Raw genomic sequence first — 12,574 nt, forward strand, 5'->3', positions numbered from 1 at the left:
AAATCATCAATGGAAATCAAATTTATTAACCAATGGAGGCCTGGATTTGGAGTCACACCCAAAATTAAAGTGGAAAAACACACTACAGGCTGATCCAACTTTGATGTAATGTCCTTAAAACAAGTCAAAATGAGGCTCAGTATTGTGTGTGGCCTCCACGTGCCTGTATGACTTCCCTACAACGCCTGGGCATGCTCCTGATGAGGCTGAGTATTGTGTGTGGCCTCCACGTGCCTGTATGACCTCCCTACAACGCCTGGGCATGCTCTTGATGAGGCTCAGTATTGTGTGTGGCCTCCACGTGCCTGTATGACCTCCCTACAACGCCTGGGCATGCTCCTGATGAGGCTGAGTATTGTATGTGGCCTCCACGTGTCTGTATGACCTCCCTACAACGCCTGGGCATGCTCCTGATGAGGCTGAGTATTGTGTGTGGCCTCCACGTGCCTGTATGACCTCCCTACAACGCCTGGGCATGCTCCTGATGAGGCTGAGTATTGTGTGTGGCCTCCACGTGCCTGTATGACCTCCCTACAACGCCTGGGCATGCTCCTGATGAGGCTGAGTATTGTGTGTGGCCTCCACGTGCCTGTATGACCTTCCTACAACGCCTGGGCATGCTCCTGATGAGGCTGAGTATTGTGTGTGGCCTCCACGTGCCTGTATGGCCTCCCTACACCGCCTGGGCATGCTCCTGATGAGGCTGAGTATTGTGTGTGGCCTCCACGTGCCTGTATGACCTCCCTACAACGCCTGGGCATGCTCCTGATGAGGTTGTGGATGGTCTCCTGTGGGATCTCCTACCAGACCTGGACTAAAGCATCCGCCGACTCCTGGACCGTCTGTGGTGCAACGTGACGTTGGTGGATGGAGCGAGACATGATGTCCCAGATGTGCTCAATCGGATTCAGGTCTGGGGAACGGGCGGGCCAGTCCATAGCTTCAATGCCTTCATCTTGCAGGAACTGCTGACACACTCCAGCCACATGAGGTCTGGCATTGTCCTGCATTAGGAGGAACCCAGGGCCAACCGCACCAGCATATGGTCTCACAAGGGGTCTGAGGATCTCATCTCGGTACCTAATGGCAGTCAGGCTACCTCTGGCGCGCACCCACATGGAGGGCTGTGCGGCCCTCCAAAGAAATGCCACCCCACACCATTACTGACCCACTGCCAAACCGGTCATGCTGAAGGATGTTGCAGGCAGCAGATCGCTCTCCACGGCGTCTCCAGACTCTGTCACGTCTGTCACATGTGCTCAGTGTGAACCTGCTTTCATCTGTGAAGAGCACAGGGCGCCAGTGGAGACTTTGCCAATCCTGGTGTTCTGTGGCAAATGCAAAGCGTCCTGCACGGTGTTGGGCTGTGAGCACAACCCCCATCTGTGGACGTCGGGCCCTCATACCACACTCACGGAGTCGGTTTCTAACCTTTTGTGCAGACACATGCACATTTGTGGCATTTGTGGTCATTTTGCAGGGCTCTGGCAGTGCTCCTCCTGTTCCTCCTTGCACAAAGGCGGAGGTAGTGGTCCTGCTGCTGGGTTGTTGCCCTCCTACGGTGCCCTCCACGTCTCCTGGTGTACTGGCCTGTCTCCTGGTAGCGCCTCCAGCCTCTGGACACTACGCTGACAGACACAGCAAACCTTCTTACCACAGCTCGCATTGTTGTGCCATCCTGGATGAGCTGCACTACCTGAGCAACTTCTGTGGGTTGTAGAGTCCGTCTCATGCTACCACGAGTGTGAAAGCACAGCCAACATTCAAAAGTGACTAAAATATCAGCCAGGAAGCATTGGTACTGAGATGTGGTCTGTGGTCACCACCTGCAGAACCACTCCTTTATTGAGGGTGTCTTGATAATTGCCAATAATTTCCATCTATTGTCTATTCGATTTGCACAACAGCATGTGAAATTGATTGTCAATCAGTGTTGCTTCCTAAGTGGACAGTTTGATTTCACAGAAGTTTGATTTACTTGGAGTTATATTCTGTTGTTTAAGTGTTCCCTTTATTTTTTTGAGCAGTGTATATGTATGTATGACTTGGCCAAGTGTGTACATGTTCTCAATAGGGACAGTTGAGGAAGCCACTTTTTGAAGCTCTTTATCTTCGTTGACAAAATAAGAGAAAGGCATATTGAAATTCGACACACCCCAAGGTTTTTTTCTTCCTCATCATCTGTCGATGGAGAGTTGGTCAGTCTTGCCAATATCAACGTATTCGGCTAATTGCGATGTAATTACAAGTGGACATGGACTTGTTGTGTAAATGGAGGTTGACCTTCAGAATCATCTCTGGCCCAGAAACATTAATCCATCACTGCCTGGTGTCTAGTAATGGTACTCGATGTTCTGGTGATGTCCTATTGACCATGTTGATGATCTTCTAGAGTTCTTATGAATTTGATGATGGTTGAATGATACAGGTTGTATCTATACTTTTTTATTGTGTAACAACTCTAAGTCTCAATGCTTTCAGTTGTACACTTGCATGACGCAGTAGTGTTCTTGTGGTCTCCATCAATCTCGTCTCTAAGATAGTAGACAGGACAGTGTTGATTAAAGGCGCTGCTAACTAACGCACGGGGAATCCCAAACCCACAGCATTGTTGTTGTTGCTCATGTTAGGAGTAAATACATAGCTCTGTAATGACTAATCTCATAACTTTCAACAAACAAATACAGAGATCCATCCGTCTTCTCCGGAGAAACCAACACTCACAAAGTTTGACCTTTCCCGAATAGGCAAACACAGAGACTGCACATCTTGTACTTATCTACATCTGACCAAGTCAGCTAAAATTGGCCACCACGTGATTTGCCACACCCAGCACCATAATGTCAGTTCTGAAGAGCTGTGCATTTCCATTTATATCTGTATGTATTTTATTTAAAACAGTATTTCTATTCCACATATTCCTTATTAGGAAACTTGAATGTCTCTTGATAATTCAATGCCAGGTAGCTGCGCCTAAAGCCAGCATGAAAATGTCATTGCCTTTGCTGGTCTTCTAATTCATCACCAGATTAAAAATTAACTTAATGGAGCTTTTCTCTGATGAGATCTGATCCCGTTAATGCCACAATGTACAAAAGAGCCATATGGACAATTCATTCTGCTGTACGATTGAAGTCTTTACTAGGACATGGCAAAGAAGTGTGGTTTCCTGACACCCTTACCAATCGTAGTTTTATCTGAACACCAATAAGATAATAATTTAGGCTTGCATGTCCTATTATAGCAGACAATGTACACAATGTGAACAATGGTAAAGAAGCGCCTATTATAGCATTGTGCAAAATGTGAACGAAAAGAAGCGAGCCAGATCTTTCCTGTAAAACCAACGCTCACATCACGGATCTCGATGAATTTTGGCCTGTGCTGAGTTCTTTGCTTCTCTGACACATTGTTTTGCTTTCATTGACTTATTCATGTACAGATAAAACTTTTTGGCAGTAACAGACACAATTATTTTTGCCAAAGCATGCGTGGGTGAGTGAGCTCCGGCTGGGAACTAATTCAGTGATAAATGGATTTATAGGAATATGTCACCAATGTCGTATCACCCGTTACTCATGTGTAACATCGTCCTGCGCCAACGAGCCTTCCAGTGTCGGGTAGCACAACTTTATATGTGTCATCGACCTTCTCTGGCCACAATGCCAGACTGAACCAACCTAAAGGCCACAATGAAGCAAAGGGTATTACCATATACCTCATATATGGAATATCAAAAGGACTCCCCATAAATGTATGAAAGGTGGCCTCTTCCAATTCCAGGAATCCACCGATCAGAAGCATGGGGGTCCCCTTCTTCTTCATTCCCACTCCAGCAAAAAAGAAACTGGCTCCACTGTAGTGTTTATTTACTTCCAAAAACATACATACATGGCCACCTCCGAACTACATTTGTTCTTTTTCGGAGTGCCACACAAGAGAACCCGTAGACCCTCATTTCCTCGGTTTATACACCCATGTATCTACTACATTTTCTTACTGTTTTTCCAATTGGTAAGGATTAAAAATACGTTCCCATGGGTTTTTTTTGTTTACCTTGTTGATTTTTTAATTCTTGTCCAGATTCTTCTCCAGATAGAGGAACACCACCTCGTCTTTCCCCCCTTTCGGTGTCTGAGATCCGGCCAGATTCCTTCCGTGTGACGTGGGAACCCTTGGATGGAGATTTTGATGGTTATATGCTCCAGTATGGACCCTCTGGAGGTCCATACCAAGAGGAGACTTTAAGAGGGGACGAGACAACTTATCACATCACCGGACTGGTTGCTGAAGTTAATTACACAGTGGAGCTTCGGGGGATATTGGGGGACACTTACAGCAAACCGGAGACAACGTTTATCTTCACAGGTACTAGAGATGTGGGGATGTGGGGGGAGGTTTTACTTTTTCATTATTAGGGTGGTGACAACTGAGGAGGTGAAATGTCTCTGGATTAGAGCATCAAGAGAAATGTTACTCTCATTACTGAAGAGGGCACCACTGACCCTTATAACCTACACACTCAAACCTAGTATCCTGATCCTTCAATTGGTGCCCAGACCTAAGGAGAGGCAGCTACACAGGATATTAGATGCCTAGGTTATTTAGCTTATTGAGCAGACAGTGGTATATGATCAACTTTTTGGGAGGACTTTTTACATGCAATGAAGTAGCTGTAGGGGGTGGAGAGGTCGCATCAATATTGTAAATGGCACCTGGCAGGTAGGCACTGCAGGGACTGATGAAATTTGCACAGCATGCTTTATGGGTTATTCCCAACATTGGTGGGATAGGTTCTACAGGATAGGTAATAACTTTGTGGACCAGTGGGAGCCCACCAATCCAAGAACAGAACTCTTAAATGCCCCCTCAGAATGGATCAGTGGCCACTCCATTCATAGCCAGGTACATCACTTAGCTATCTCAAACAGTCAAGTAGAAAATTAATGGAGGAATGCATCCCATTCTAGGGATCGATAGGAGTCCCAATGGTTGGTCCTCCACCAGTCCTACATTACATTTTTGGGAATAAGTCTTTAAGGTGCTCAAACACATTTGACTAATGATAGACATACAATTTAGTCTAAAGTGGATTGAAACAGATGATTTCTACGAAAACAAGTGCCCTTTGGGTGAACAAATACTGGCCTGTTATTCCAGAAAGTTCCCCAAAACATTTCACCGGATATCACTGACCATGTATGACCAGTTTGGACGACTGTAAAGCCATGGTGGACTAAATTGTGCATCTGCAAAAAGATCAATCACACCGAGATCATTTGTTCACTGATTGCTCGGGCATCAATCTACTTCTATCTAGTGTTTGGCCACCTGTATCCTTAGCTGTCATAGATATAACATCTGTACCGATACCAGACTTGTCCTCTGTAATGTGTTATACCCGATAACTCCGTATGGCATATTTATGTCATCTCTTCCTCTTCCATAGAAAAACCCAAGCCCCCTCACCTGGAGTCCCTTTCCCTCTCCAATGTCCCCAGTGACTCGGCTCATCTCACGTGGGAAGTTTCTGGTGGAGACTTCGACTCTTTTCTTCTGGTCTATCGGGATGCAGAAGGACAACCAAGAGAAATTGATCTAGAAAGTGATTTGAGATCTTTTGATGTGAAGGAGCTAAAGCCTGGAAAAAAATATAAATTTTTCTTATATGGTTTACTGGATGGAAAGAAGAGTAAACCAGTGACAGCAGAAACCAGCACAGGTGAGAAAGAGCTGGTATAATGAGGATAGCCTAGCTGTGGTATAACAAGGATAGTTCAGCTGTGGTATACTGAGGATAGCCTAGCTGTGGTATAACAAGGGTAGTTCAGCTGTGGTATAATGAGGATAGCCTAGCTGTGGTATAACAAGGATAGTTCAGCTGTGGTATAATGAGGATAGCCTAGCTGTAATATAATGAGGATAGCCTAGCTGTGGTATAACAAGGATAGTTCAGCTGTGGTATAATGAGGATAGCCTAGCTGTAATATAATGAGGATAGCCTAGCTGTGGTATAACAAGGATAGTTCAGCTGTGGTATAATGAGGATAGCCTAGCTGTGGTATAACAAGGGTAGTTCAGCTGTGGTATGATGAGGATAGCCTAGCTGTGGTATAACAAGGATAGTTCAGCTGTGGTATAATGAGGGTAGGCTAGCTGTGGTATAACAAGGGTAGTTCAGCTGTGGTATAATGAGGATAGCCTAGCTGTGGTATAACAAGGATAGTTCAGCTGTGGTATAATGAGGATAGCCTAGCTGTAATATAATGAGGATAGCCTAGCTGTGGTATAACAAGGATAGTTCAGCTGTGGTATAATGAGGATAGCCTAGCTGTAATATAATGAGGATAGCCTAGCTGTGGTATAACAAGGATAGTTCAGCTGTGGTATAATGAGGATAGCCTAGCTGTGGTATAACAAGGGTAGTTCAGCTGTGGTATGATGAGGATAGCCTAGCTGTGGTATAACAAGGATAGTTCAGCTGTGGTATAATGAGGATAGCCTAGCTGTGGTATAACAAGGGTAGTTCAGCTGTGGTATAATGAGGATAGCCTAGCTGTGGTATAACAAGGATAGTTCAGCTGTGGTATAATGAGGATAGCCTAGCTGTGGTATAACAAGGGTAGTTCAGCTGTGGTATGATGAGGATAGCCTAGCTGTGGTATAACAAGGATAGTTCAGCTGTGGTATAATGAGGATAGCCTAGCTGTAATATAATGAGGATAGCCTAGCTGTGGTATAACAAGGATAGTTCAGCTGTGGTATAATGAGGATAGCCTAGCTGTAATATAATGAGGATAACCTAGCTGTGGTATAACAAGGATAGTTCAGCTGTGGTATAATGAGGATAGCCTAGCTGTGGTATAACAAGGGTAGTTCAGCTGTGGTATGATGAGGATAGCCTAGCTGTGGTATAACAAGGATAGTTCAGCTGTGGTATAATGAGGATAGCCTAGCTGTGGTATAACAAGGGTAGTTCAGCTGTGGTATAATGAGGATAGCCTAGCTGTGGTATAACAAGGATAGTTCAGCTGTGGTATAATGAGGATAGCCTAGCTGTAATATAATGAGGATAGCCTAGCTGTGGTATAACAAGGATAGTTCAGCTGTGGTATAATGAGGATAGCCTAGCTGTAATATAATGAGGATAGCCTAGCTGTGGTATAACAAGGATAGTTCAGCTGTGGTATAATGAGGATAGCCTAGCTGTGGTATAACAAGGGTAGTTCAGCTGTGGTATGATGAGGATAGCCTAGCTGTGGTATAACAAGGATAGTTCAGCTGTGGTATAATGAGGATAGCCTAGCTGTGGTATAACAAGGGTAGTTCAGCTGTGGTATAATGAGGATAGCCTAGCTGTGGTATAACAAGGATAGTTCAGCTGTGGTATAATGAGGAAAGCCTAGCTGTGGTATAACAAGGGTAGTTCAGCTGTGGTATGATGAGGATAGCCTAGCTGTGGTATAACAAGGATAGTTCAGCTGTGGTATAATGAGGATAGCCTAGCTGTAATATAATGAGGATAGCCTAGCTGTGGTATAACAAGGATAGTTCAGCTGTGGTATAATGAGGATAGCCTAGCTGTAATATAATGAGGATAGCCTAGCTGTGGTATAACAAGGATAGTTCAGCTGTGGTATAATGAGGATAGCCTAGCTGTGGTATAACAAGGGTAGTTCAGCTGTGGTATGATGAGGATAGCCTAGCTGTGGTATAACAAGGATAGTTCAGCTGTGGTATAATGAGGATAGCCTAGCTGTGGTATAACAAGGGTAGTTCAGCTGTGGTATAATGAGGATAGCCTAGCTGTGGTATAACAAGGATAGTTCAGCTGTGGTATAATGAGGATAGCCTAGCTGTGGTATAACAAGGATAGTTCAGCTGTGGTATAATGAGGATAGCCTAGCTGTAATATAATGAGGATAGCCTAGCTGTGGTATAACAAGGATAGTTCAGCTGTGGTATAATGAGGATAGCCTAGCTGTCATATAATGAGGATAGCCTAGCTGTGGTATAACAAGGATAGTTCAGCTGTGGTATAATGAGGATAGCCTAGCTGTGATATAACGATGATAGATCAGCTGTGATATAATGAGGCTAGCCCAGCTGTGGTATAACAAGGATAGTTCAGCTGTGGTATAATGAGGATAGCCTAGCTGTAGTATAATGAGGATAGCCTAGCTGTGGTATAACAAGGATAGTTCAGCTGTGGTATAATGAGGATAGCCTAGCTGTGATATAACGATGATAGATCAGCTGTGGTATAACAAAGATAGCCCTGCTGTGGTATAATGAGGATATCCCAGTTGTGGCATAACGAGGATAATTCAGCTGTGGTAAAACAAGGATAGTTTTGCTGTGGTATAACGAAGATAATTCAGCTGTGGTATAATGAGGATAGCCTAGCTGTAATATAATGAGGATAGCGTAGCTGTGGTGTAACGAGGATAATTCAGCTGTGGTATAATGAAGATAGCCTAGCTGTAATATAATGAGGTTAGCCTAGCTGTGTTATAACAAGGATAGTCAGCTGTGGTATAACAAAGATAGCCCTGCTGTGGTATACTGAGGATAGCCCAGCTATAATTTAATGAGGATAGCCTTGCTGTGGTATAATGAGGATAGACCAGCTGTGGTATAACAAGGATAGCACAGCTGTAACATAATGAGGATAGCCCAGCTATAATTTAACGAGGATAGCCTTGCTGTGGTAAAACAAGGATAACTCAGCTGTGTTATAATGAGGATATCCCGGTTGCGGTATAATGAGGATAGCCCAGCTATTATATAACAAGGATAGCCCAGTTGTGGTATAACGAGGATAATCCAGCTGCACCATCAAACCCCAGATGATCTGCTGTGGGGAAGCTGTACTCAGCCACACATTTCTCCTACAGTTGCCTCTAAAGGAGAAAAGTAGCATTATATGTTGACCATTATAATGAATAAAAAATCCCCTCTTTCACAATATCCATACAGCTTAGAGCCCCCTTAATGACTAATCGTCACATCAGAAAGACAAGACAATTAAGAGCTGTTCTTGCCTTGGTTTATGATATTCCATGCTCGTTGTTTTTTTTAGAGAAGACCACGCTTCCACGTCTGGAGTCCTTCTCTGCATCTGAGGTCTACAGTGAAACTGTCCGCCTATCTTGGGAAGTCACTGGTGGTGAATTTGACACGTTTCTTCTCATGTACCGGGATGCCGAGGGGAAATCTAAGGAGGTTACTTTGGATACGCACCAACGTTCCATAGAGGTTGAAAATTTAAAGCCTGGGAAGAGATATAAGTTTATCCTTTATGGAGTTTCAGGCGGAAAGAGGAGCAAAGCATCCATAGTCGAGACCACCACAGGTGATGGAGCCACCACAGCCGCTCACTGTGACTATTTCATAATACTGTGTGAATGAATGACAACAAGAAACAAGAAGGCAGTACTATTTGTGCCTATAAGGCCACGGCCCCACTATCAGTATTTGGTCAGTAGTCGGTCAGTATTTTTTCTCAGGAGTGGGAGCCAAAACCAGGTGAGGAACAATCAGAGAAAAGGTATAATAGAAACAAGTAACCAATTCTGCATTTATCACCCACTCCTGGTTTTGGCTCCCACTCCTGAGAAAAAATACTGACCGAATACTGATAGTGTGGCTGTGACCTAGCATGTAAATACATGGAGAGACAGGCAACCAATACTGTCTGTTCCTATAACATGTACATACATTAATTAAGCTGGGAGAAAGCACTATCTGTGCCTATAACATGTACATATATGGAGAGACGGGGAGGCAGTACTATCTGTGCCTATAACATGTACATATATGGAGAGACGGGGAGGCAGTACTATCTGTGCCTATAACATGTACATATATGGAGAGACAGGGAGGCAGTACTGTCTGTGTCTACATCATGTACATGGAGAGGTACAAAATCAGCACTATATCTTTCTACATAACTTACAGAATGAGGCAGGAAGGCAAAAATATAAGTGCCTAGAGGTGGGACAGCAGTACTATATATACTGGCAAAATTACCGGTGGGCGAGAGAATGGCAGCACTATCTGTGATTACATTATTCACCTCTAGAAGTAGAAAGGCAGAACTATCTGTACCCACATCATTAACACAGATAGATAGGGAGGAAAGACTCTCTGTAACTACATCATTTACAAGAAGATTTGGCGATGCAGTACTATCTGTGCCTGTTAAATCTACAGGGAGAGATATGGGGTGGCACAAACTATGCTTTCATCATGCAGAGGAAATGATAAGTAGGCAGTGTCATCTATGCTCACATAGGTTACAGAAAGAGACAGAAAGGCAGTAATGTCTGTGCCTGCATCATTTACAAGGAGAGACAGCGAGGCAGTACAATCTGTGGGAGCATCGTTATTATGTGTGAAGTAGGAAGGCAGTACTATCTGTTTCTACATCATTTACAGGGAAAGGCATTATCTGTATGTATATGATTCTTAAGAAGAAGGCAGACAGTACTATCTGTGCCTACATCAGTTATAAAGAGAAACAGAACAGCAGTACTATCTGTGCCAATAGTGGAAACTATTATTTTTGCCTATATCATTTTGTGGGCAAAAATCTGCATTGTTAACTAGGTGACTATTATATTACATTAAAATCCAAGCATTTAAATTGTGACCAAGAATATTTAACCATGGGAATTACACAGAATAAAAAGTTAGGTCATAAGTTATATAGTAGACTTGGTTCGATTATATTCGCAGGACCTGCTCAGTAATCTGGACATAAGAGCAGACACTTACCTGACGGCATCCACAGCTCTTCTTTTGATCTGTCGGCATGGCGCGATGATTATGTTACATCATGCAGGATAATCAAATGTTGAGCCGGGGTCTGCCGGGAGATAGGAGGCTGCTCTTATACCTCCTGTACTGACTTGGTCCTTCGAATTGATTAGAACCAACCCTATTCAACAGTTATTCACCAAACTAATCGTAACACTTTTACAGTACCAAAGAAAGTGGCCCCTTCAGCAGCATCTCTCCTGGATCCTCGCCTGGTCAAGCTGGTGGCATCTGATGTGACCCAGGAAACCATAACGTTATCATGGATAGTGGAAGGAAATGTTGCTTTTGACTCCATCATAGTCCAATGTCGAGATCCTGACGGTAGAATTAGGGAAATTGTGATTGCGGGACACGACACCAGCACTATTGTCCAAGGACTCCTCCCAGCCAGCAGATATGAATGTAATGCCTATGGTCTAAGAGGGGAGAAGAGAAGCATGCCCTTATCCACAGAGGTCACAACAGGTAACACATCAGTCTACAACATCCATGATGGCCAAAGTCGATCATCAATGGTTGAAGGTTTTGGTGGTGGCATTTTCAGGTTCTTCAGTTTCATTTTTCTTGGATCATTTTTTATAGTTTACTTTTAATGCTTTGTCCCCAATTTTCTAGCAAGAATTCTCGAAACACAAGGACCTCCTATCTACAGTGACCTTTACCTTTCTCCACATGGCCCACATGCCATCCATGTCTCCTGGGAGGCTCCGGAAGGTGCTTTTGACTCCTTCAATGTTCGATACGCTGTTCAAGGTCAAGAGTTATCAAGTTCGGTAACAGTGGAGGGCACAGAACGGACCGTGCTTCTCTCCGGGCTACAACCTGATACTGTCTACACAGTAAAGCTACATCGTATGTCGAAGGGAGAGGAGACTAGTAGTCTAGAAGCCACTGGAAAAACTGGGCCTCTAGGTAATAAAAATAATTCCCACTTTTAAAGGGGTTGTCTAAAGAAAACATTGTCATATACCCTATGGAGGAAATCTGATTTATGAGAGGGAGAGCATCACTTGCTATGGAGAACATGTTGTATTACATACATAACCCAATGATGTGAATGGGCACTGTGTGTAATACCTGTCTTCTCCTGTGGTGGCACTGCCAAGTTTCACCACAAATCACAATTGATCCCTGGGAAACCCAGCAAGAGGGAACTTTGTGATCTACTGATCGTCAACGAATACCCCTAACAAGAAGGAATTGTCTAAAGTGGAAAACACATTTAAGTGGTCTATAATCATGGGGGGGCTAAATAATGGAATTGCCATTGGGTCCTAGGACCACCACATCTGCCTCTGGTGCTAGTCAGATATTTTGCTTTTTGAAGGGGGTAAATCTCACCGGATCTCACCGGACTTGCATATCATATATTTTTCTCTAGTTTCGGACTGTGTTGACCTTTTAATTTGATAGAAGACTCATTGTTTTTTTGGGGCAAAACGTGACTATTTGGCTTCATCAACCTTTTGGCTAAATTTTAAAGAGAACAAACTTAGAATTACTTGAATATCTTTAGATTATCATTTACATTTATAAACCTTTGTTTCTTTTGTTCTAGATTTGGAACTCCCAAGAAAACTTAGATTTACCAATATTGGGGAGATCTCAGTCGATGTTAGTTGGGACCCACCAAATCCCGAGACAACCACCTTCAAAGTTTCCTATCAACTGGCCGACGGAGGTAATCCTAACTATTATATTACTTGACACCTGTCAGTTTCCAAATTTTGTTTTATTCTGTTAACTGTTC

At 43.6% G+C, this 12,574-nt stretch overlaps 1 protein-coding gene across 2 annotated transcripts in view; it reads left to right on the forward strand.

Annotated features, from left to right (window-relative positions):
- Positions 1-12,574, forward strand: part of TNXB (tenascin XB) — a 94,831-nt gene that overhangs the window by 50,702 nt on the left and 31,555 nt on the right. For both annotated transcript variants that reach the window (XM_073641871.1, XM_073641870.1), the window contains 6 exons: positions 4,084-4,368; positions 5,450-5,722; positions 9,083-9,355; positions 10,987-11,289; positions 11,440-11,736; positions 12,383-12,505. In XM_073641871.1, coding sequence (XP_073497972.1) covers positions 4,084-4,368; positions 5,450-5,722; positions 9,083-9,355; positions 10,987-11,289; positions 11,440-11,736; positions 12,383-12,505 — 1,554 coding nt within the window. The remainder of the gene's footprint in view (positions 1-4,083; positions 4,369-5,449; positions 5,723-9,082; positions 9,356-10,986; positions 11,290-11,439; positions 11,737-12,382; positions 12,506-12,574) is intronic.

This window comes from Phyllobates terribilis, unplaced genomic scaffold (assembly GCF_046119375.1).
Source record: "Phyllobates terribilis strain yellow unplaced genomic scaffold, ASM4611937v1 Scaffold_7__3_contigs__length_470593459, whole genome shotgun sequence".
Classification (NCBI taxonomy): Eukaryota; Metazoa; Chordata; class Amphibia; order Anura; family Dendrobatidae; genus Phyllobates; species Phyllobates terribilis.